The 27,615-nt window shown below is 39.0% G+C and overlaps 1 protein-coding gene across 1 annotated transcript in view; it reads right to left on the reverse strand.

The window, feature by feature from the left end:
* Positions 1-2,574: 2,574 nt before the first annotated feature.
* The window catches only part of abcd1 (ATP-binding cassette, sub-family D (ALD), member 1), a 42,324-nt gene continuing 17,283 nt past the window's right edge, over positions 2,575-27,615 (reverse strand). Inside the window, exons 6-10 of the mRNA XM_079828016.1 lie at positions 25,407-25,552; positions 20,050-20,195; positions 17,039-17,123; positions 9,268-9,393; positions 2,575-5,964 (exon numbers count right to left, since the gene is read on the reverse strand). Coding sequence (XP_079684142.1) covers positions 5,655-5,964; positions 9,268-9,393; positions 17,039-17,123; positions 20,050-20,195; positions 25,407-25,552 — 813 coding nt within the window. The 3' untranslated portion in view covers positions 2,575-5,654. The remainder of the gene's footprint in view (positions 5,965-9,267; positions 9,394-17,038; positions 17,124-20,049; positions 20,196-25,406; positions 25,553-27,615) is intronic.

Below are 27,615 nucleotides of genomic sequence, written 5' to 3' on the forward strand. Positions count from 1 at the left end.
CCATCCATCCATCCATCTATCTCACATTTCTCTCTCTATCTCTCTATCTATCTACTTCACATCCATCTATCTATCTATCTATCTATCTATCTATCTATCTATCTATCTATCTATCTATCTATCTATCTATCTATCTATCTATCTATCTATCTATCTATCTATCTATCTAACATTTATCCATCCATCCATCCCACATTTCTCTCTCTCTATCTATCTATCTATCTATCTATCTATCTATCTATCTATCTATCTATCTATCTATCTATCTATCTATCTATCTGTCTGTCTGTCTGTCTGTCTGTCTGTCTGTCTGTCATCCACATGTCTATTTATCAATAGAAAAACTAAAAAAGTCACTAGTCTTTTATTTATCTATCTGTCTTTCTGTCAGTCTATCTATCTATCCATCCGTCTGTATAATAGAAAAAGACACTTCATAAGCTCAAGTATAACTTATGCAATGAGGATTTGAGGTTCACTCTTGACCATTTTTGCTCAGCGAAAGCACAGAAGCGATTGCTAATGAAGGCATATATGCTACAGAAGAACCGAGAGGCTTTCAATAGGAAATGTTTTATTAGATTGCAGAGATACATTTTTTAATTCAGAATGTGCAAAGGGTCCAAATTGAATCGAGTACATTGCAATGGCTTGTATCATAATCATACCTGAAGAAAACACAATACAGAAGAGTTTGCGTTAGGAAAGGTAAGATGTTAGCTTGAAATCTCTTACAAATAATCATTGATCAATGAAAAGATAATCAAATCGTGGTTCAAGATACAAAATCATCTGTGCATTACGTGCAAAATCTCACATTATAAATTATTTCAGGAAGAAATACAGACATTATGAAATTCAATGTCATACAAATATTGTGGACAGATTTTTCTTTTGAAAGGACATTTCTTTTAAGGCAATAATTAAACGTTACAAGTGTCAAACGTCTTAAGCGACTGACCGTCTGAAGTCATTGACATGTTACACAAAGGATTGAAATTCTAAGGACACTTTAAAGAAATGTCTCAGCTGGAAGAGGTCTGGTTAATGATGAACTCTATCAGTCATCATCCTTCAACTAACACAAATACATATTTCAGATGCATCACCTGGGGCTAAATCAGAGCCGATTTCATCCTTGCGTGTCCAAGGGCGCTCAGACCAACAGAATCAAGCCCTTGCTTTTCATTTCTAAAGTCCTATCAGATCCGCCCTCAGGCTTTTTGTACAAAATTAGAGAATAAAAGATTAATTATTAGAAAAATATTATCTCCTCCAATTGACATAATTAGAGATCGAGGTCTTATGAAGATAGGAAATTTAATTAGAATGGAAAAATGTCCTTGTAAGGTGCTTCTCGCTGATTGTTTAAAGAAAAAAAGCTACATATTAAAACCAGACATTTCTTATTGACCACATTAACATGCACATTATTATCCAGATGTTTACATGCGAATCGGATAGTGGCCAAAAGTGATTTATTTTTTAAGACCCTATCGATTAAACGATCAAAATTTGAGTAAAATATATATATTTTTTAAATATGAAGGAAAAACAAAGCTCTTAACTTGGTTAAAGGGGTGGTTGATTGTGATTTGACTTTTTTAACTTGAGTTAGTGTGTAGTGTCGCTGTTTGAGCATAAACAACATCTGCAAAGTTATGACGCTCAAAGTTTAAAGCAAAGGGAGATATTTTCTTTTACAAAAATCGCTCTTTAAGGACTACAACAAACGGCTTGTTGGGACTACACAAGCTTCCTCCCGGGTTGGTGACATCACTAACCCTGAAATTTACATAAACCCGCCCCCGGGAACACACAACAAAGGGGGTGAGGCCATGTTGAGAATCTATAGATTATCATGACAGAACATGCTAATCGATGACTTGACGATAGTTAACTCCACATCAGCTCCATAAACTCATCAACCATCCATTCAGAAACGTCCTGTCTCATTCTACATGTTGTCACTTCTTCTCGAGTCTCTTCATCATTGCCCGACTCCGGTTTGAACACAAAAGGATGAATGGTTTCATTGCGTGTCTGTGTGAGGTAATCAGAGCGAGCTCTTGAAGCTCCGCCCCCTGAGCAGCAGCTCATTTGCATTTAAAGGGACACAAAAACTGCATGTTTTTGCCAAGCCTGTAGCACTCCTCTCAGAAACTGAAGCCTACACGCCTCGATAATAATAATAATAATAATTTGTTACATTTATATAGCGCTTTTCTAGGCACTCAAAGCGCTTTACATATAGAAGGGGGAATCGATCGCCCCCTGGTGGCCGGTCCCAGTATAGCTCATAAACCCCACCTCTCCATGCATTACAATGGACGCGAGACAAACTAAACAATTAAATTACACTTCAAATAATTGTTTCCTAAAAATGGTTTCTGTCATTTTAGGCAGTTTTCATCACAATGATTTTATTTAAAGTGTTCGTTTTTTAAATAAGTTTAGTTTTAGTTAGTTATTTGATACTATAAAAACGGGGGCATTTTGATTGACAGCTGAGATTGACGGCTTCTCTGAGTGAAGTTGTCCCTGAGTCACTAACAGACTTTTTTCAGGATTTTTGGGAGGAGATTGGAGCTTTAGCTTTAATTTCTCCATTTCCATAACTGTTAATTTCACACCGATATAATGAATTGTTCTGCATTTGTGAGAGTGTGGGCGGGCTTTTGATAATCGCGGCTCTACTTCCTGCTCTCTACTGAGCAGAATCGGTCCTAAAGCTGCGCAAGATGTCAACTCTCATCAGCGTTAGTCAATGAAGTCGCGTCGTCCATATTTATTTACGGTCTATGGTTTTTGCTCACCCTCAAAAAGTGACAATTTTAACATGCTATAAAAATTATCTGTGGGATATTTTTAGCTAAAACTTCGCATACACACTGGGACATCAGATACTTATTTTACATCTTGTAAAAAGGGGCAATCAACCACCCCTTTAAAGTGACAAAACTATTTAGCAAACTATAACTATTTAGTTATATTTTGTTGGTTCTCTCTTGTTTTTCGCAGGTGTTCATAATTTATTTGTATGACAGCCTGGCCAACAATTAACAATAGTTTCATAAATCAATTGACTCCAAGCACAACTATGCAATATGCTTGCAAAAAAAAATCTGCAACACATTTTTTAATAATATTAAAATAAAGGGTAAAGATGGACGTCATTTTTGGCCACTACTGTACATGTGTACAGATTCACATGACGCATACTGTACATATAATCAATCTTGATATTGATGTGCATGTACATGTGGTCACTGTCTAAATATGAATTAGAATAGCATGAAAGCAAAGACGTTTACCTGATCTATACCGAGGACAAATTCGCCCTTTTTGATTTTGCATTAAAACATAGCACGGATTTGAGCTCCAGCATTCATGGCGACTCCTTAGAAGTTTGACAATACCACCACTGAACTGATACAAAACAGCAGAGCCCAAACTCGACAGTCACCCTTTCCCTGAAGACACACGCAGACGCACACGCCGCCTGGGTCCCGCAGATTTCCAGAGAATTCTTCAGAGAACAGCGATAACGAGCATGAGGAACAGCTTTCATAGGTGCTTTCATCATCAACCGCACCTGGTGGAGTTGGCAGCTGTCTCCCAACCCCCAAAACACACCCAACTTCACACACACACACACACACACACATAAACAAACACACATACTCTCTAACTGCACTGTCTTTGTACAGTTAACAAAAGCTCTGAAGTGTTCATTGTGCGTTTTGTCTACATATTAGAGATCCGATTCTGATTCCTAAACTGATTATTTTAGGCCGAAATAATGGATAATGATTGTAAAAAATTGTATTGCAAGTGCAAATTCATCAATCAACACCATTGCTGAGTATTTCCTCCTTATAATTGCAGTTTATCAAAGACACTACCGTCAGAAACATGTAACCAATCCCATCAACGTGCGGGGCGGGGCTTTTCTCCACTGACTTTCTAAATGTTCAAGACGTACAAACCTGTCTGACTCCGGGATGGCGAACGGGAACATGGTTTGTGTAACATTAGCAACGCATTATTAGCTGTTTGATAAAATAGCCAATTTTCAATTAAGCCCCTTTCGCAAAAAGAGACCAGAAAATACACTGATAATGTGTCCCGGGATCGTTCGATTTTGGTTCATTCACACTGCCAGTGATTTTCCGGAATCTGTGCGAGTGTTCACACCATAAACTGTATAAAACAATGGACGTAGTATCCGTGACGTCACCCGTAGGTTTCTGTAGAGCATTTTTGAAGCCCAAAGTGGGCGGAGCCGGCCATCCCCATCTTGGCAGCGCGTCACTCCCAGATAACCAAAAATGGGCAAAGAGGCGGGACTTGGGTGGACTAACAGACAGCAGACAAACGGCTAGTAGTGACAGCAGATAAACGGCAATCCACCTGTCACTAAAGTGGCCACGCCCTTAATTATGCAGAACTTTAAGGCTTAATATAATTCACCCACCTCACAGTTGCCATGAAGGGCAAAAGTAGCTATATAGACCAAAACCACTTCCTGTAAATTTGGGCATTTTAACTTTTGGGAGGTCTATGGGATTAACTCCCTTTTGGAGCCTGTCTCTAGTGGCCAGTCGATGAATTGCAGTTTAAGGGCGCTTTAACACCTACCTTGTTTGGTCCGGATTTTCTGGCTTTTCAGTTTGGTCCGAATCAAAATTACAGATGTGAAACCTCCCCTGACCACAGTCCAGACCAAACAGACGAAATTTGGTCAGACGAAAAGAGGGAGTCTCAGTCCGGATCAAACTGAACCAATATTTCCACTTGTGTAGCGTTTACTAAAGTTGACTGAGTGGATCAGAAAGTCCGAGCTGCTGTGAGTGAGTGGAGGCGGGGACTAATTTGCATATTCATTAATCTAAACATACTAAATTAAGCAAAGATATAAAGTTACATTCACACTATTTTAAGGCATGGATAAATTGTAATTTTGATTATCAAAGAAGAGTTTTAAGGGATACAATTATTGACTGCAGGGGGACTTTAATCATTTCCTGTCTGCATGGCTTTTAAACTTCAGGTTTTTAAAGTTTTTTTCAATAAACTTTTAAATAAAAATACATTTCTTGAAATTCTACATTTCAATTAATTTTAATTCAGCTTCTTTGCATTGAAATTTGAATCAGAATTCCACATCCTGTTTGCTAGTTTCAACTCTGAATGGCTGACAACCCTAAATGTAATAAAAAAAATAATTAAAGCCGCAGCACAGAAGCAGCCTTTACCACAAAAAGCTGTTTTCACAGACCTTTTAAATTAATAAAATTTAAATTGTCATGCACAGCTAACAGAAAGTAAGACGCACACTGATCATCATGACAGCAAAGGTGGTTTAAGGTGGCTCTGATGCGTGTTTTGCATATTTTATAACAGTGTTTCTTCTGAATCTGTGTGGAATGCTAATGTTCTAGAACCATTAACGAAACCAAACCTCCTTATAATGATTCCCGTTGTGGTATTTCTTTGTAAAAAAATTTTTTTGATTAAGTTCTTGATTCCCAACCCTATTAGAGACACATTGTTAACTCAATGCATGCATCTAAAGAATGTGTGGGTAGATATATGCACACAAAACACACGCTCACACCTGGCCTTGAAAACATCCGTCATCTATCTTCAAATCACTCCATAAGGTCTTTCCCTTTTCCAGCCGATAGCACATCTCTCTCCCCCTCCTCCTCCTCCTTCTGTTGCTCCGTGTGTCCCTCCATCCCATCATCCTCCTCCACTTCCCCAGGGTTCGGCAGGCTGCTGTCCTCCCCCAGAATGCGGCATAGCTCTACCAGCCGCTGTTGCATCTTGGGAATTCCCGAGAGCTGGGTCTCGAGTCGGAGCTTCTCATCCTGCAGGGAAATACGCGTGGAGGCATCCAACTTTTCAAAGCGCCAGCCGCCCTCGCCGTCAAACTGCAGCAGGTGGGAGTGGTACTTCCTGAAAGCAGAGGAAGTTCTGGTCAATGCGTGTAATTTGGATTTAAAGTAACGCAAAGATGCTGGAAGACAAACCTCTGGATGAAACACAGTTTAAAGCGGTGCAGTGTCCTCACATGGGCAAATTTTACAGTATTACAAGTATAAAACTGCTGTATTATACACTTCTAAAGTTTAGTTATTATTTATTTAATAAAGTCATCTTATAATACAGGTTTCTTGCTCGTAATTTAGTTTTTGATTACCATTTTTCACCTACTATCATACCTGTGTAATTAAACATGCATTTTAACTACAATACTTTTAAGATGTCGACATGCAAATTATCTCTATTATGATGATTAGCTAATATCTGCGTATTGGCATGGTGGACCAACATACTAAATGTAATTTATTCCTGTGATCAAAGCTGAATTTTCAGCGTCATTACTCCAGTCTTCAGTGTCACATGATCCTTCAGAAATCATTTCTGCTCAAGAAACATTCCTTATTATTATCAATAATGAAAACAGTTTAACTGTTTAAAGGGTTAGTTCACCCAAAAATGAAAGTTCTGTCATTAATTCCTCACCCTCATGTCGTTCCAAACCTGTAAGACCTTCGTTCATCTTCAGAACACAAATGAAGATATTTTTGATGAAATCTGAGAGCTCTGACCCCTCCATAGACAGCAATGTAATGAACACTTTCAAGGTCCAGAAAGGAAGTAAATACATGGTTAAAACAGTCCATGTTACTCCAGCGGTTCACCCTTAATTTTATGAAGCGGCGAAAACACTTTTTGTGTGTGTAACCCCTTTTGTTCGAACCCCTAGCGTCAGTCACTAGAGCGTCTCTTGAGATCAGAGGAGTGAGATTTACTCGCACAGCGACTACCAGCTGGCCTCAGTTACATGTGCCAAAAAACACATTTCTTCAGTTGACACTGTAAATACAGTGCAGTGCTTTCGAGTTATGTCAGATCTACGCCAGCATGCCGGCTTACCATTGGCCGATGCTGATCACATGAGCAGCACAACGAATGCGTGTGATGCTGACGCAGGAGCTGACCAACGTCAACAGCGTAGAAGACTGACACAGACGTGAAGAAATTGTCGAATAAAGTTATTTTTGTTTGTTTTTCGTGCACAAAAAGTATTTTCGTCACTTCATAAAATTAAGGTTAAACCACTGGAGTCACATGGACTATTTTAACCATACCTTTACTTCCTTTCTGGTGAAAGTGTTAAATTGCTGTCAGAAATATCTTAATTTGTGTTTGTGACGGGTTTGAAATGACATGAGGGTGAGGAATTAATGACAGAACTTTCATTTTTGGGTGTTCATTGTCTCCAGTCGTATTCATATGTAAATTGCACAATCTTAAAGAGGCACTTCAGCGCTAGGAAGATGAATGTGTATTTAAACTGGGTCATTTATGTAGTAGAAATGTTAAATTATTTTTGAATTTGGTGCCTTCTAGACTGAGAAAAGACAAAAAATGTATTTGTCTCATGTGGATGAAAGACAACAACTCCCAGAATGCACTTGCTTCGCTGCCCTAGGAGGCCTCTCCCAAAGCCACGCCTACAGGTTATTACTTTCCCACCATGACACCGCCCCCACCGCTGTTTTGATCTTCATAATAATACAATAATTTAGTTCAGTTAGAGAATAAACACAACAATTAAAAACTGAAAGTGTCTTTTCAATAAAGTGTGAGTGAGCCGAACGAAAGTCACAGGACAAACGCAGCAGGAGTCGACTTTATTCAGCACGAGAGGAAGTAAGAGCTGAGCAGAGCTGAGGTAAGCGCGACAGTCATTCTCAGCGCGTGTCCAGTCTGGCACGTTTTCTGATCGCATATGGAAAGCTAAACTTTCATAGGAATTCATTGAAAAGTTGAAACACTCACTTTGCTCCGCATCGCTCCATTATGAATGCCTGAGCCGAGCACATTTACATTCTGTGAGTGAGATCTCTCTACAAGCTGTAGTTTTTAGCTACTGGCCAAAAAATCCCCAGATGACGCAAAATAAAGAAATAAATGCATAATTCTCTCGTCTCAAGGGGATTCGCGGGGGGAAAGTACCATAATTCAAATATACTACCGGGTTTCTACTGATACAAAGCTTAATGCTAAATCACTGAAGTGACCCTTTAATAATAATAATAAAAATAATAAGAAAGTCCAATAATTAAATTCTAAACATCGGAATTTGGGGGGGGGGGTGAAATTTCTTCATTTAACAATTCAAAAATGTAATAAGGATTTGAAAACATTAAGAAAGGAAGTAAAGACATAGTTAAAATAAATTGTTGAATAAAGTTATTTAACAATTGTTGAATAAAGTTATTTTTGTTTGTTTTTCGCACACAAAAAGTATTCTCGTCACTTCATAAAATTAAGGTTGAACCGCTGGAGTCACATGGACTATTTTAACCATGTCTTTACTTCTTTTCTGGACCTTGAAAGTGTTCAAGTGCTGTCTATGGAGGGGTCAGAGCTCTCGGATTTCATCAGAAATATCTTCATTTGTGTTCAGAAGATGAACGAAGGTCTTACGGGTTTGGAACGACACGAGGGAGAGGAATTAATGACAGAACTTTTGGGTGAACTAACCCTATAATATTTTTTCTGGAAACCGTGATTCTTTTGGGAATCTTTGATGAATAGAAAGTTCAAAAGAACAGCATTCGAAATAGAAATCTTTTGTTACATTATAAATGTCACTTTTAGTCAATTTAATGCATTCTTACTAATTAAAAGCATCAATTTCTCTTAAGAGAAAAAAAATCAAAGCAATCTTATGTTAATGAGCTCATGTGAAGATCTCTTAAAAGACTCGCTTCTATCATTTTGCTAACGTCCACACACCCTTTCTCCAAAGCCTAAAATAAGACTAGGAGAAGATTTGAAAGGCAGAGAGCGTTATTAGATGGCTAGTTTACTGACTAAAAGAGCGTGGGCTGTTTCCATAATTATTTTTTTTCTAGTGCAATCACAGAGACAGGTGTTTTCTCTCAAGACCCCTATTTCTGATTTTATGCTGGGCATTCGGCACCTTTAACAACCCATTATTGCAGCTTTGTTGGATAACTAGTCTGGGGAGGGAGTTTTGTGTTGTGAATACAGAGTATGTCTACACAGTACATCACAATTCTACTTCAAAAGAGCAAAACAAATCCTGTTTTCCATCATATGACCCCTTTAATCTTACGCGTTTATGATTCAATGCTCAGTTCCTGAATTAACATAAACATACTTTTCCCCCCACAAGCAATAAAGGAACTGCTCTTCATTTTCATACGATTGAAAACTCACCAGAGAGAAGGACGGTGTGTAATAGAGAGAAGCGCAATCCCAGCATCCTTTGCAGCTTCAAAGATTTTGCCCTCCACATCAATACTCACAGCACTCGTGCACTCGTCTAGGAGGGCATATTGAGGCCTGTTAGAGATAAACCAGAGATTTATCAGCTTTAAACACACAAGTTGTCGGGGACTTTTTAAACAGACTTAAAAGCAGTAGTTGGCAGTTGAATTGTTTTAAGTTTTTTTATATTCTGACTTTCTTTCCCGTCAGTAAATATCTGAGTGGCTGTACAATAATCTTCCCTAAAGCAGCTGCTTGCTTCAAATGCAAAGTGAGCTGTGTAGATTCCAGAAACACTGAATCCAGCTAAACACTAATAACATTCAGTAATGAAATATTTATCAATTCAGTGGCTTAAATGAAACCATGCGCAGCTTTCCTACATGTATCATAATTTAGCATCTTCAAAGTGTTATTTTGTCTTTCAGAGAGAGGACATCATTACAACAAATATCTCGAGCAACTGAAAGATCATTACCCTAATTATACCCCTGATTCTTAACTTGGATTTAAATACATGTTAGTCCAGTGAAAAAACGATATACGTGTCTGCCTCAAATCATTTGAAAATTACGGAGCTGGACATAAATTAGTGTTATATTTTAGAGATGCACCAATTCACCCTTCGCCGGGAGTTTGATTGACAGGCGATCTGACCAATCATAATCCGCCATTCGCCAAATCCGCCATTTTTGTCCGACAAAGCAGTCAAGAGAGTTTGTAGATTAACGTCGGTGGACTTGAACTTGAAAAACGCTGTGTACTGACGTCTTTCTGCGGTTGAAACAACAAGTTCACTCATGTTTATTTGATACTATAAATTAACTAGAAGGAAGAGGTGATCGGTTCATGAGCCGCTTTAACTGAGGCCTGTCATCACACATTAAAGAGCCACAAAACGCTATTTATTGTTGACATTTCTTTAAAAAATGACAATATTTTAGAGTTGAGTCTTTGTTTCATATTAAAAGTAACTTTCTCTGTCCTGTCTGTCAGTGTGTTGTCAGTGTCCTCTTTGCTCTGCGATGTGTTTTTCACTTTGTGAGAACGTGTGTGTGTGTGTGTGGTGTGAGGGCGCGGCTTGTCGGACATAGCAACGGTAACTAGGGGGCGGGTCTTTGCGAACGGTCATTTGCCATTTTCTTGGCCGATTCCAATTTACGATTTTTTTGTATAGTGTGACCTGCCGATTCCGATTTTCTCAGAACTATAATTGACAGCATATACAAAGAAAAATCTACTTTTCTTCAATGCAAAATTTGCAAACAACAGCACAAATAAATGCAATAGAGTAAGGAGAGATATGAAATAAACACGGCTTTAAGAAAGGGATGGAACGGTATGAATAGGGATGGAACGATTACCGGTTTCACGATAAACCACGATAAAATGTACTGAAGGTTAGTAATATCGTTTAAAATTTAATCATCATTAAAACCGGGTTTGATTATCACGATTTTGAAAACTTGCTGGGTAACACTTTAGAATAATGGTCATTAGTTAACTACATTAGTTAACATTAACTAACAATGAACTGCACTTATAAAGCGTTTATTAATCTTTGTTAATGTTAATTTCAACATTTACTAATACATTATTAAAATCTTGTTAACATTAGTTAATGCACTGTGAACTAACATGAACAAACCATGAACAGCTGGATTTATATTAACTAATGTTAACAAAGATGAACAAATACAGTAACAAATGTACTGCTCATGGTTAGTTCATATTAGTTAAAACATTAACTAATGTTAACTAATGACCATTATTCTAAAGTGTTACCAAATAGCAGAAGGCAGTGACAGCGCCGGGAGGTTTTCCAGCCTTCTAAAAGGACCAAATCTGAGGTGTGTCATATTTTGGCTTTTACAAAAGCCTCAAGGGAAACTTAATCGAGGATGGTCACCCTGTCTGCAGAACATGCAAAACGAAAGTCGCTGCAATAGGAGGAAACACATCAAATCTGCCGAGTCGTCTTCGTGACCATCACCCACTGTTGTATAGCGAACGCAAGGCAAGTGGACTTTGACCTCAATACCAAAACTACATCTGGGAAATAATTGGACACAACGTTTTTGAGTTGAAATATTTTATCTCACTCTCTTGAAATTAACGTGAAGCTTCCACGAAGAAAAGTTCACAGGAAGGCTTTGACCCAAAGACGAATAAGCAAGACTAGACTAGGGTGACATAAATGATAATTACATTTTAAACGATATTGCTAACCATCAGTACATTTTATCGTGAAACCGGTAATTGTTCCATCTCTACTTTAAAATGGGTCTAACAATAGGTTTTTATTCAGGTAAGAAATACTACAGAAATTACAGTAATCAAATGTGAAATAACACTGGATAGACTTCATTGTAAAAATTTTATACAGATTAATGCTTCTGATTAAAGTTATAAAACGTATTCAGTCAAGAGCAGAGAGTGATTTTCTTTATATTTTGTTCTTTTATTAACATGACAGACAGTGGCGGGAATATTAGACTACTGTCCCTTTAAGAGTTTATGAACGGATCCAATATACTGATAGACAACATGCGATATCTTTCTCAACTATTTAACGTTCAAAAACTGACTGAATGCTCGCCAAGACTGGCATTTTGACAATTTTGTATGCATTTGACTGTTTAAGCGTAGTAAGCCACTTTTTTTTGGTACTTTTGACTCCCAAGCTGATTGAGTGGCTGCCCGATTTTGACTCGCCGACAGGTTTTGGGAAATCGCTGACAAATGCCCGAAATCATAGGCAAATCGGTGCTTGTGCATGTGAGTGACAATCACGCAGTGTGAATGGTCAAAGACGCGATCAGAGAGAATCAACGATGAATCTGGACCTAAATATCTGGACCTGTCTACGATTCAAACTCTGTGTGAAATGTGTTCTGACTGAAAAATACACCGGCGATGACCTACAGCCAATGAGCGCGCTAGATACAGGGCAGCGGGAGGTTCGGGGAGGAGTTATAGAACAGAATATCAGTATTTTAATAGATATATTTACAATTATATCAAACAGAAACAAAGCACAAACATTTGGTTGACCAGGGGCCCGTTTCAGAAAGGAGGTTAAGTGAAAACTCTGAGTATGTTAACCCTGAAATAAGGGAAACTCTGGGTTTTCTGTTTCAGAATGGGAGGTATGTCAAACCCGAGAAAGCAGGGTAAGTCAAGCCCGTTTCTGAAAGAGAGGTAACTTATACTCAGAGTCAGTTACCAGGGTAACTTACTCTGTGAACCTAACCTGGTCAGAAGCAGGTTTTCTTTGGTAAACCCAGAGTTTCTTTCAGTCTCCTCCCCTTTTTTAAAGCACCAGCTGTGTTTAAATAGTTTATTCATTCATTCAACTTTCATTCAACTGCACAAATGCATATAACTTTTTTTTTATATATTATAAATATATATTTTTTGTGTCCCCATTTGCTCAAATAGCAAAAGAAAAACTCCACAATAGTGATTTAACAACTTTCAAATTTGAAAGCTCAAAAACGGAAGTGAAAAGAGAGAAAGATGTTAATTTTCACCATCACTCCCATAGACGCTGTATTAGAAACACTCTCACAGCAGCGGTAACTTGTTTTTTGTAATTTGATGCAAAAGTAATATAATACAAAGTATTAGTGTTATAAATGTACATACATTTAAAAAAAAAAAATATATACAAAAAACGTTGCAGGATTAACGATAATATTGATGACCATTAAAACGCGCCATCACAGTCGGTGTAAAGGGTCTATGTGGGAAAAGCTGCTGCACATTGAACACTGAATGATATTTAATTAATATGTCAAATGTTTGTAAAGTCATTAAACCAACACCCATGAACAATTTATGCTTAAAGCTTTATCTGATTGAATTATGTTTTTATTTGCCACATTCTTTTTGTGCCTTTTGGATACCTTAATTAAAATACTTACATATTGACCCGGAAGTATGTGAACGTCTTTTTGTTGGGTGCTGTTGCCATGGTGAATCGTAATTTCCTAGCTCAATTGATCGTGGCTTTTCATAGTTGGAGTGCATGAGCTTAACTTAGTCTACTCAGAGTTGATTTGATACCTCAATTCAGCTGTTCTGAAACCCAAAACTCAGAGTTTCCCATCTCAGAGTAAGTCAACTCAGAGTTCAGGTTTAAACTCAGAGTTGGTTGAACCTCCTTACTGAAGCGGGCCCCAGCCACAACACTAGCACATTGCAAAATTATTGATTTACCTCAAACTCTCCTTGCAGAACACAATCCTTGCTCCCTGTGTCTCCCCAACCATTTCCTCCCCCATAATCTTTTTTCTTTACGCTGCAAATCAGCGCACAGACAATTTGGATCGCAAACTTTCTGCAGTTTATCATTTTTTAATAACAATTACAGTCTCGCACGAGAACTCCGGTCTGACGCACGCGTGATCTCGCGTTGTTTACTTCTCACCAGTGCTTGAAATGGAAAAAATAAAGTGCTGGTACTCACCAGAGGGGGCGGGGCTTTGTTGGGGGCGTAGTTATGGGGGGATTGTTTAGTCAATAATTCAAGAAGGTCCGTATTTTAAAGCTTGTTTTCAGCCTTAGAACTAACATATAGTTCTTGTAATTGTTTAACTATATAATTTGTTACAATAAAGGTTTATTTACAAGCAAGACCATTGACGGCACCTCTTTAGGCCTACCATGCAGGCCAATGTTCACTTTTTTCTTTCTTTTTTCTAATCAAATAGCAACACAGTTAGAAACTATAGCTACAACATGTGGCTGTTGTCATCGATAGAAGTAGTGTCACTCTCGTCCTCGTCTCCACTTGTGACCGCGACACAAGTGCTTTGTATTTTAACCGAGCAGCTATGGTTGCATGTTTCACACACCCTCTCCGGACCACATTGAGTTGTTGACATTAGGCTTGTTTGAGATGAGCAAAATCTGCGCAGAACCGATCACCGGTGATCAGCGCAAGATGCATGCCGGTTAGAAATGTGTCCGAGGGCGGTCCGCCTTGCTCTGATGTCATGCTGAGCTGACCTATGTTAAAAAACTGTCAAAAGCGAGCGAAAGGCGGATGTGTCGGATTCTGCAGTCGAGCGCAGTTGCTATCCAACGACTGCGCTGAGCAAAAGCATGATGGGAAATGACTTGCTGACGACACAGCTTAAGGCTTATTGGTTTAAACAACCGTGATGAATGGTTCTTTTTTAAAATGTTTGATTTCAAAACTCTGATATATCATGTTTTTATGTTTGAATATTCCCAAACTCTCAGACAGTGCGATCTCTCTGTGGGTTATGTGATTGTTGTCATTTATAAAAAAGTATATAAAACGTTTTATATACTTTTTTATATATATGACAACAATTTTTATTAAGTTTTTATTAAAAACTAGTATGTAATTAAAGTAAAAATGATTGATAAACACGTCTTTCGAATGGAAATAAATAACAAAAACTTTGGGTGTCTTGTTCATCATATTTATTTTCATATAAAAGCAAAAGAACTTAAATTACATCCAGTTCATCAGCAACAAAGCGCACGAGTGTGAATCCCGCGATATCCGCCTTTAAACTCGCAGGTGTCTGATCAACTACGAGAAGAAAGAACTGTCCGTCTTGCCTGCACTTTTTTCACTCCTCTCCTCACTGCAGCCGCCTAGTCTCGGCTGAATTTCAGGCGAGGCGCATCTCAAACAAGCCTACTGACAGCGGCAAAAGCGACGCATGCGCTTTTCACTTGTAGTCTCTGCTCGCAAATGAGCGTACCGGTACGCTAAAAGCACGTTCTGGGCGCACGGAAAAGTGGCGGTACGCTCAAGAGCTATGTTTGGAAGTGGCGGTACTGAGTACCGGCGCGCAGGGGCGCCGCTAGCAATTTTGGGCCCTATGAAAGAAAATTATGTTGGGCCCTCTACCACACCAACCTAGCTATCCAAAATCTTTGTCTGCAATTTAATAATACTGACCAATTAAGCTCCGCTAGCTCAACCCAGAATGGCCCAATTGGCTGATGAAACATTGATTAAAATTAAGATACAATTTATCCAAAACAAAACTTAATGAAGTGGTCAATGAATCATGTCTGATCAACTCCATTCATCTGATGATGTGTCCTATCTCATGCTGTTCACTTTTCATAATCGACATAGATAGACAGATCGACAACATAGACATAAAAAACCCACATTATAATATTTAAACATAAATATAAAAATAAATACCTTAATGGCTGCAACAATTATAGCACGTCATGTCGGAGTGGGATATGAGTGAACGTAGTTTTACCGGTGAGTGTGAGCAGTTCATGAGTGGAGCGTTTTGCTGGATTTTGCTGGAAATGCGCCATAATTTTTTTATATTTGTAAAGGCCTTTGCACATTCGCATGCGCAATTTTCGCACGTCAAAAAATAAATTCGACCTCACGTTATGTCAATTACGCTTGCACACTGCCTCCGAAACTTTCGTCCGTCAAAAAAAAAATCGGAACAGGTTCGATTTTCTGCGTTTTTCGCATCCGTTTTTCCATCTACAGCTGATGCCCAACCTAAAACTGCTGGCAATGCTGGTGAATGAATCGCCAGTGCTCAGATACCTACATATACAAATATTATTGTATCAAAAATACTACAAATATTATTATTTCACAGCTATAATTATAGTACACCAAGTCCCTGTAAACCATGTGTGAGTGTGTGTGTGTGTGTGTGTGTGTGTGCGCGCGCGCGGATCCCTTTAGACATAGGCTGTCAGTCTCTGTTCAGGATAAATTGATTCACGGAAATTTGTGGTCTTCTTTTTAATATGTGGCTCCAGTATCGCTAGCAAAGCATCAAACGGAGTCACTGACATTCTAAAGTAAACTTTGAATCGGTCTGGATAATCCCGCAGCTCCTTGATAAGAGGAACTCTCCTTCCTCTCTACGCGATCGCAGAAGTGGATGGACCCAATATTTCCTCTTTTTAATTTTTTAAGAGAGAGGACAAAAAAAATCATCCTCACTACTTGAAGACGGCATTTTGTGTTGTTTTGCGGTTTTTTTCGTAACGCATTCATTAATACGCATCAGACTCAGTGTGCAAGGTCTCTGTGCGTGACGAATTTTTCGGATCACGAATACGAAAAAACGCATGCGAAAATTTCGGACTCAGTGTGCAAATGCCTTAACTCTTTGGTAGATTATACATTTATAATACATTACTACTAGTGCTGTTACTACTAATAAAACCGATCTCTGGGGGCCCCAAAAGTGTGTGGGCCCTTAGAATCGTCCTAACTTTCCCCCCCTTAGCTACGCCCCTGCCGGCGCGTACCGGCCCACTTAAAGCACTGCTTCTCACGTGTATTTGGTTGTGAAATGCAGTTTGCGCACCGGAGAGAGTTGTCGGTGATTCTTCCTATTGTAAAGTCATGCAGTGTGAAACCTGTCGCCAATCCATCGTGCAGTGTGAACACAGCCATGACTGAATGATACCCCAGATAGTCATGCAGTGTGAAAAGAGCAGTGATCCAACGAGTCTGAAAATCGTGCAGTCTGAACTAGGTCTGACTGACCAGCCGATCAAACAGAAAATAGCCTGATTCTGGTCCCTCAGTGCACCTCTATTATATATTTGATCAAATATTGACCAACTACATTTCACAAGTCAGTCGAATTCTGCAAAGATGTACACAAAGGATCAGTCTCTATTATTGAATCTGGATGTAAAGAGTGTCCAAATGTAAATACTTTCTGTGACGTACTTATGGTAGAACATCCTGGCCATGCCCATCCGCTGCTTCTCTCCTCCAGACAGCACATCCTTCCAGTCGCTCAGCGCGTCCCAACCTGACAATATTTAATAATGTTCGAATACTATTAATAACATATGTTTACAACCAGTACAGTTTTGCTTCTTCTGTATTACTGAATCATTTACACATGCATTATTAATTATATTTGATTAATATTTAATCTAAAAACATCTGTTAGTTCAACACTTTACATCCTTTTAATCCACTAGTACAGTAAATGTGTTGAGCTTGCTTTTATCTTGCAACACAGTAATATTATGAAATATCATTACACTTTAAAATAACTGTTTTCTATTTGAATAATATATTATAAAACGCAATTTATTCCTGTGATCAAAGCTGAATTTTCAGCATCATTACTCCAGTCTTCAGTGTCACATGATCCTTCAGAAATCATTCTAATATGATGATTTGCTGCTCAAGAAATTTCGTATTATTACCAATATTGAAAAAATGCTGATTTAAAAGAACAGTCTTTATTTGAAATAGGAAATATGTTGTAACAAATAATATAGTAGTGGCCAAAAGTGATGTCCGGAGGGGATATTTGTTTTTAAACCATCAAAATATGAGGAAAATATTTGATATTTTTTAACTATGAAATATTTTATATATGAGGGAAGAGCAAAACACTAAACTTGGTTAAGGTATTTATCTGACATTATTAAGGCAAACTGCAGCTACTGGTTTTTATGATGCAAAGAAATTGCACAGAAAAACAAAAAGCTCTCAGGAAAAAGCATACATAGACTACAACATAATAAGCTATTCATATTTTGGAGGTTCACTTTTGTTTTTGCACGTGTTCATAATTTCTTTGTATGACATCCTGTCTGCACAATTTGGCATTGTGTTATCACAAATAAAACAAATGACTCCAAGCTAGTATCCGACCGCGATACCAATTCGGTACTGAAATATTAAAAATGTGACGATTTGAGCACTGTTGAGCTGTAATCATAAACACCTCTGACTGCACACAGGACTCAAAGCGTCACATTTTTTTTCAATACCAACTTGGTATCGCGGTCTGTACTTTTGACAACACTAATACAAGCAGAACTACACATTACGCTTATAATAATATTTGAATAAAGGGTAAAGATGAGAATTTTTTTCTAATCCCAAAATCACTTTTAGCCACTACTGTATGCACACACTAGGGATGTCACGATACCAAAATTCCAGTAATCGGTACCAATACAAATTATTTTTACGGGTTGTCGTGAAGGCCTTTGAGTGTCTGTGTGTTCATGATATGACAGTTTTCTCAAATGAAACTGTAAATGCTCATGAAGTGACTTCGCAGAGCGGTTTATGCATTCATGTCCTCATATAGTGACAGGACAGAGGCTAAAAAGACAGCGAGTGTCACGCATGTGTGCGTGAGCTGCAAATGAAACCACGAATATACTATACAGTGGGGCAAAAAAGGATTTAGTCAGCCACCAATTGTGCAAGTTCTCCCACTTAAAAAGATAATTTTCATCATAGGTACACTTCAACTATGAGAGACAGAATGAGAAAAAAAATCCAGAAAATCCCATTGTCTGATTTTTAAAGAATTTATTTGCAAATTATGGTGGAAAATAAGTATTTGGTCAATAACAAAAAAGCAAGATTTCTGGCTCTCACAGACCTGTAACGTCAGGCTCCTCTGTCCTCCACTCGTTACCTGTATTAATAGCCCCTGTTTGAACTCGTAATCAGTATAAAAGACACCTGTCCACAACCTCAAACAGTCAGACTCCAAACACCACTATGGCCAAGACCAAAGAGCTGTCAAAGGACACCAGAAACAAAATTGTAGACCTGCACCAGGCTGGGAAGACTGAATCTGCAATAGGTAAGCAGCCTGGTGAGAAGAAATCAACTGTGGGAGCAATTATTAGAAAGTGGAAGACATACAAGACCACTGATAATCTCCCTCGATCTGGGGCTCCACGCAAGATCTCACCCCGTGGAGTCAAAATGATCATAAGAATGGTGAGCAAAAATCCCAGAACCACACGGTGGGACCTAGTGAATGACCTGCAGAGAGCTGGGACCAAAGTAACAAAGGCTACCAATACCATCAGTAACACTACGCCACCAGGGACTCAAATCCTGCAGTACCAGACGTGTCCCCCTGCTTAAGCCAGTTCATGTCCGGGCCCGTCTGAAGTTTGCTAGAGAGCATTTGGATGATCCAGAAGAGGATTGAGAGATGAAACCAAAATAGAACTTTTTGGTAAAAAATCAACTTTTCGTGTTTGGAGGAGAAAGAATGCTGAGTTGCATCCAGAGAACACCATCCCTACTGTGAAGCATGGGGGTGGAAACATCATGCTTTGGGGCTGGTTTTTCTGCAAAGGCACCAGGACGACTGATCCGTGTAGAGGAAAGAATGAATGGGGCCATGTATCGTGAGATTTTGAGTAAAAACCTCCTTCCATCAGCAAGGGTATTGAAGATGAAACGTGGCTGGGTCTTTCAGCATGACAATGATCCCAAACACACCGCCCGGGCAATGAAGGAGTGGCTTCGTAAGAAGCATTTCAAGGTCCTGGAGTGGCCTAGCCAGTCTCCAGATCTCAACCCTATAGAAAATCTTTGGAGGCAGTTGAAAATCCGTTTTGCCCAGCAACAGCCCCAAAACATCACTGCTCTAGAGGAGATCTGCATGGAGGAATGGGCCAAACTACCAGCAAAAAACCTTGTGGAGACTTACAGAAACCGTTTTGAACCGTCATTGCCAACAAAGGGAATATAACAAAGTATTGAGATGAACTTTTGTTATTGACCAAATACTTATTTTCCACCATAATTTGCAAATAAATTCTTTAAAAAAAAATAAACATAGTTGAAGTGTACCTATGATTAAAATTACAGGCCTCTCTCATCTTGTTAAGTGGGAGAACTTGCACAATTGGTGGCTGACTAAATCCTTTTTTGCCTCACTGTATATACACTTCTCTCACCGCCCTCTCTCTCCAGGATGTAGCAGAGATTCACAGTTTTGAGGATGTCCTCCAGCTGCAGGTCAGAAACGCCCTTCTCCTGCATCTCCTCAACAGAGTGAGGATAGATGACCTGATCTCTCAGCGTTCCCACCGACATATAAGGCCTGAAAAGAAAGTAAAAAAACTATAAAAATCCTGGCATTTAATCTTTTAGTTCTTTTTGGAATGCACAAGTTGAAATGAAGCTCGAGTCCAAGTCTGCTTTTAGTGGATAAAATAGCCGGATTCATTAGATGAAAAGGTATTACTTCTGAATAACATTTATATTTCTCTCTGTGTATGTAATGATATTTTCACAGTATGTCTTGTTTGATCTATTCATCCATTTATCCTCACATCCTGCATTAATCATTTTCATAAAACGAAGACAAAGTGCTTCAAAATGTAGTCTACTGGAAAATCATTAAACATTAGGCACATACTACAAAAAGGAGAACGAAATCTTTTTTCTCTTTAACAGTGCTGATATATTGAGATGTGCTGTGGACTGAAAGCAGGCCAAATGACAAACAGCTGCTGGTTTTAAATGATGTCGGACACATCCTGTTGTGTGATCATGAACACGACTCGATGCCGTGCTCCTGTTGGGTTTGTAATGAAGCCGACATGTAACGCAGTCACAGGAGCACCATATGTGCTGACTGCTTTTGGATTGTGCTCCTCTTTTTAATCAGCACGCTCATCAGCACTAATTAACCTGGCACGGGGTGGGAAATGGAAATAAACACATGCACGCACACCCACGTCTCTGCCGTCTAATTGATCTTAATTCTTAAACAAATCCAGCAGACTGAGTCTCAGCACTGGGCCCTGAACCTGTGCAAAGAGAAATCATCAGCCTTCTACAATCACATGCCAGTTTCTACACTACTGGCATTTACATTAGATTTCGTCCCAAATCAGAGTACAATGACAAAAACAGGTTAAAGGTGTTTGGATGGCATATTGGTTTTGAATTGTGTAGTCATGCTTTTTGGCAATTTTTACAAATGCTTCATTTAATAAAAAAAAGTCCAAGGCTGAAGCTGCTACATCGGTCGGGTAACACTTTACAATAAGGTTGTATTAGTTAACATTAGTTATACTACAGGGCCATTGAATGCATGAATCTGATTGGCTGATGAACGTTCTGAGGTGTGCAATTATTTTCTGGGAAACGCACAGCGAACATAGTTCCAGGCAGCTCTTGACCGCATTACAGTTCCATATCACTTCGCATGGTTTACTGTAATAACGGAAATTACAGGATTAAAAACAACAACATGACAGACGATTTTATCAGTTAGCCTATAGTGTAGCAACTTAAAGGCTACACATGACATTTTTTTCACTAGCGAGGTAATAACAGCGCTGTTTAGAGACGCACAGAGGTAGCCTAATTCACACAAGCTCTCTCTCTCTCTCTCTATGTCTCTGTCGTTCTCGCTCTAATGACTTCATTAATAACTGCAGTAGAATGCTATCAGTGGCTATCAGTGGTTAACAGCTTTAAAATGACGTTTCGGAACTAGCAAAAGAGCCGTTGGATGAGACGCGGAAGAAGTAGTCCTACTCACAATAGCGATTTAAGTACAAAAAACGGTCGAATCCCTTTAAATATATCATCGGATCGATGTCTTGAGGTGTGGTAACCGTAGTATAAGCGGAATAATTGAAAAATAATGCACACTCCGCTTCGCGTCGTGACCACATCACCACCTCGGGTGTGCATTAATTTTCTAATAATTCAACGGCCCGGAGTCAATTATTCCTTACTTAATGGATTAGTTAACATGAACTAACCATGAACAACACCTCTGTTCAGCATTAGTTAATCTTTGTTAACGCTAGGTAATAAAAATACAGCTGTTCATGGTTTGTTCATGTTAGTTCACAGTGCATTAACTAATGTTAACAAGATTTTAATAATGCATTAGTAAATGTTGTAAAAATTAACATTAACAAAGATAAATAAATAGGGTTGGGTATCGTTTGGGTTTTTTGGGTGCCAAACCGATACTTTTAAAACGGTACCGGTGCCTAAACCGATACTTAAAAAATAAAAAAAGAGCCACAAAACGAGGTGGATAAGATTAAAGAATGTTTTTTTTATTGATTTTTTTGTATTATTATTTAAATTGAACCATTTATTAAAAGTTTAATGTAGCCTATACTTAAATATATAAATAAATACAAACACAATTTACTAAACAAATTGACAGTAAAACCTAAGCCACCTAACCCAAGTACAGCAGGCCTAATTCAACACTAATCACAGTTACAGTAATAACAGCAGTCGTCTGTATTCTTGGTATGCTACAAATCAGCTTCAAGCTTCAGCTTTATTTTGAAATATGATCATATTCTCTGGCTAAATATTTTAGAATGCATCGCCTTATTGTTTCCATGGCGACGCGTCATGCTTCTCACATGACACACAGCTGCCACAATAGCGCTGTATGACAGCTCAGCTGTATCGGGTTTATTTAGTTTTTTCTTTTTTATTCAAAATATTCACAAACTTGTTAACTATGTCATGAACTATTCGTCCAGACGGATCCGGCGTCAAACCGGTATTTTTTGAAACCGGGTCCCAGAGTGGATAAATTTGAAAGTGGCACCCTTGCGTTTTCGTGTGTCCAGCCAATCCGTATATTTTGTGAAATGGTCATTACACCACGTCCCACACGGTAAAGGCTAGAAAGGATACAGCTACATCAATATTGTGTCATTTAATTACTGTATTTGCATTATTGTAAGGGCAGGTTTAGGGTAGGTGTAGGCGTTAATAAAACACAATCTGGTAAGTAGCAAATGTATTTATTGTTATTTTATCGTGAGATTTTGCCTCACTTCCGACCGTTGCTGTATCCCTTCTAGCCAGAACTCTTCTTCTCAGTTTTTGTGCATTTCTGTGGCAGAATTACAGCGCCACATACTGGTCTGGCATGTATACTACATCGTTTTGAGTCGGTTTCAGTGGTTTCGTGAGTATGCAGATATTTCTTGAGACGAGGGAAAAAAAGATTGGATAGGGAAAGCTCTGGCTTTGTGTGGATGTGGCCTAAGTTAGACTTGATGACTGCAGCGACCAAACAGCAAGTTCTCAAAGAAGAAATCCAAGTCTCCTGGGGCCTCATTTATAAACGTTGTGTACGCACAAAAGAAGGCGTACGCCGCTCTCTACGCAATAATTGGTATTTATAAAAAGCAAACTTGACGGGAAAATGTGCCGTCCTTCACGCAAGCTCTGACCCAGGCGTACGCACAAAAACGTGTGAAATGAGAAATGGCGACACCGTCGGCAGATGGAAGAAACACGTGAAAGTGTGTGAAACTGTAGACCGTTGTGTAAAAGAAATGGCAATACTGCCTCTCATAAATAACATGAAGACTTCACAAAGCAAGTCTTACAATTAACAGCCTACACGAACACCCGTTTGATCGATCTGCAGTGTAAAACAAACAAAATCAAACGAAAATTACAACAGAAATGCAAATTAACACATATTTGCAAAAAGAAAAGAGAAATATGTTCTGCAATAATATTGGCATGTTATGCAATTCATCCTCATAAATAATATGGTAAACAAAACGAAATAGCTCATGTTTAAAACTGATATTCTCGTCAATGTGTCCGTCTGGCGGAGTAGATATAGATGCAATTAGATAGATAGACAGATAGATAGATAATTAGGGAGATATATAGATAAATAGATAGATAGATGTATTAATTGTCCACTGGGGAAAGTTGTTTTCATAGTAAAATTTCTTCATCAGCTACGGAATCATGGTATTCATGCATATACCTTTAGTTTTATTTTTGAGAAAATACCGTATGACATGTCTCAACCATTCAGAAAGCAGCAAGACATTACATTTGCACTGAACTATTTCCCATTTCCACGTAGATTATAATCGACATATATAGCTTGTCAGATGCAATTAAATGGATGGAAATAAAATGCCCCATCACAATGCGTAATGACGCACAATGGCTGATCTTTCGCTCTTAGAAGATGTGGCAAATGGAAGGATTCGGAGTGAACGCATCTTCAGACAGCAAGAATACTTGCTGGCAAACGAGGACACACTCTGGCGATGGAGCGCTAGACGCTTTTTTGCCTCGACTTTAATGTCCGACCATTTCTTTTTTATTTCGGCCACGGCCCGAGGTTGTGATGCTACAGCATTTACGGCGTCTTTTCCCACTCAAGTGCCTTTTTGGCATTAGTAATGCCCACACTGTGCCCTCCAAAACAACATTTTTCTCCTCTTTTCAACCTCGCCAACGATAACTTCTACTTCACATTGAGTGAAGTTACGTTTTTTTTATTTCCTCTCTGTGTTTGCCATGATTTCGCAATCGATGAATATTAACTTGTGGGCGTTTCACGGACTATTTATGGGCAACTATGGCCGTGACATGAAGCCGCAAAAGCTGCGCTACATTTAGAATTGATTGTGATTTATTAAGGGAAAACTGCGTAGGATGTGCGTGCGCACGGTTTTATAAATCCGAATATTTCTGTGCGTACGCACGTCCTATGTTTCATCCGTACGCCACTTCTGATGCAAATCCTACGCAAAGTTTTATAAATGAGGCCCCAGGTCTTCCCTTCTGAGATTTCCAACACAACAAAAGCTACAACACAACAAAAGCTATCTACATTTTTCTGCCTGTTGATGATATGCAACATATCTCTCTATATTTATGCATTTGCTCCAAAATGGCCATTGTTTTCAAAATATTATTACATTTTCCTATGTTTAGAATTGAATTATTGGACTTATTATTATTTATATTATTATTAAGCTTGTGCAATTTACATATGAACGCGACTGGAGACAATGAAAAAACAGAGAGCATCAGCTTTCATTTCTGCTCTGACAGCTGCAAAACCACAGCAAACGCTGTGAGTGTGTGTTAAAAATCAGGAATGGTGAGAGAACATTGTGCTTGGTACATTTTTCATCTTCAAACTAAACTCAAAGTTTAAATCCCGCCTGGCTAGCGCGCTTCCCATAATGTTTATGCATTAGGTCAGTAGGTGGACTTTTGTGGTTGTTCTATTGCCTCCGACCAAATGAGCGTACACTTTGTACTCAATCCAGTCGAATGTGTTTTCAACTCCCTCTGGAAGTGGTCGAAAGTGGACAAGCTTGAAACATTTTAGACCCCATTTACACCTGTATTTAGCATCGTCCACTTGTGATGCCAGGTGCAAACAGGGCCATAGTCAAAAGCATATGCTGTAACGTTCCATCGCCAGTGAAGTACATATTTTAATGCATACTTCTTAGGTCACCGCGTGCAGTCTGTGTAGCTGTAGTACCTTTGAGGTATGTAAAACATGTGCTCGGGTGAAGGCTTGTAAAGCACTCCGCTGTAGACAGGCCAGAGGCCGCTCAGGATCCTAAAAAGGGAGCTTTTTCCGCAACCGTTTGGCCCCGTGATCAGCAGATGCATGCCTTCATCAACCTGGAGAGAAAGACCCAACATCCCCCAACATGTTAAAAAAAGACACACAAACATACATGCAGCAGATCCCAGAACACCCCCACAGAGAGAGAGGCACAGAGGGACAAACCACGGGAAACGGGTAAATGTGTTTACAAATTCAGCAAAGCCACAGGGTTAAAAGGAGCCACTGTGATGGGAAACGCTTGATGGTTTTCAAAAGCTCTCTACAACACAACATACCGAGAAAAAAACAGATCGCTCCCTCTCTGCACCCTGTCATTACGTTAAAGCCATCCATTCACCAGACACACATAAACACACCAGCACGGCATCCTGCTAGAGCGTCAATTACTATTAAAAGACCTTCAACACAACACCCAACCAATCAGTTCAAAACATCTGGAAGCGGTGTTAATGATATTTCTCTAAGTATAGAGAGAAGCCGGTCAAGTGACTTCAGCCTATTTTGATGGGTGTCTGGCAGCGAAGTACAGATTTAACCGGATTTAATCTTAAAGGAACAGTTGAGATCATCTAAAAATGTAGCAACCTCAAAGCAACGTCACATTATATCTGGCCTCCGTGAGAGGTTTCATCTATCACATCATTGCGCTTTCTTCCTCTTGGCTTGCAGTAGGCGGTCTGCTTTTGGCTGAGAAGGCATTGTGGGTAACGTGCATTGTGTCATGAGTGCACCGCATGACTGCGACATCATGGCCATGAGAGGGTATTAGCACCATGCCGCCCCTGCAAATCGAGGCGCTGTCGTGGAAACCCTAAGAGCACACCAACGCACGACCGGAATATAATCAGCACATTGTCCGGGGCAGACCAGAGGGGGTCACACTGTGGTACCCATGACCCATTTCTCAGAATTTGGTAGGAAACATGAATTAATCATAAGGGAGCAGATATTCAATCTATAGTCCAGAAATGGATGTTAAAGAATTCTGGTGCATAAAGCATGAACTGTATTCATAACTAGTGCATCTATGACTCGTTTAACAAAATAATTCCCACTGAAATAGTACATTAAACAATGAGTGTCATACACTAAGAGTATAAGATGCGTACTGATGGGCTCATGCAAAATGTCCCCCGGATTAACAACATTTTTCATACCCTCATTCTAATATTGATGAATCCCGAAATTATCTACAAATTCTATAGAATTGTAATAAAATTGGAATAATAGTCTAATATATATATATATATATATATATATATATATATATATATATACACTGTAAGTACACTGTAAACCCTATAATAATTAATTGGTTTGAGTAGAGTCAACTCAAGCAAACAAATTAGTTTAACCAAATTAACTTTTATGAATATTGATAATATATTATATGAATTTACACTCACCTAAAGGATTATTAGGAACACCATACTAATACTGTGTTTGACCCCCTTCCGCCTTAAGAACTGCCTTAATTCTACGTGGCATTGATTCAACAAGGTGCTGAAAGCATTCTTTAGAAATGTTGGCCTATATTTATAGAAGAGCATCTTTCTGTTGATGGAGATTTGTGGGATGCACATCCAGGGCACGAAGCTCCAGTTCCACCACATCCCAAAGATGCTCTATTGGGTTGAGATCTGGTGACTGTGGGGGCCATTTTAGTTCAGTGAACTCATTGTCATGTTCAAGAAACCAATTTGAAATGATTCGAGCTTTGTGACGGTGCATTATCCTGCTGGAAGTAGCCATCAGAGGATGGGGACATGGTGCTCATAAAGGGATGGACATGGTCAGAAACAATGCTCAGGTCAGCCGTGGCATTTAAACCATGCCCAATTGGCACTAAGGGGCCTAAAGTGTGCCAAGAAAACATCCCCCACACCATTACACCACCACCACCAGCCTGCACAGTGGTAACAAGGCATGATGGATCCATGTTCTCATTCTGTTTACGCCAAATTCTGAGTCTACCATCTGAATGTCTCAACAGAAATCGAGACTCATCAGACCAGGCAACATTTTTCCAGTCTTCAACTGTCCAATTTTGGTGAGCTTGTGCGAATTGTAGCCTCTTTTTCCTATTTGTAGTGGAGATGAGTGGTACCCGGGGGGG

The sequence above is a fragment of the Gobio gobio genome (genome assembly GCF_949357685.1).
Source record: "Gobio gobio genome assembly, chromosome: 10".
In the NCBI taxonomy this organism is placed as follows: Eukaryota; Metazoa; Chordata; class Actinopteri; order Cypriniformes; family Gobionidae; genus Gobio; species Gobio gobio.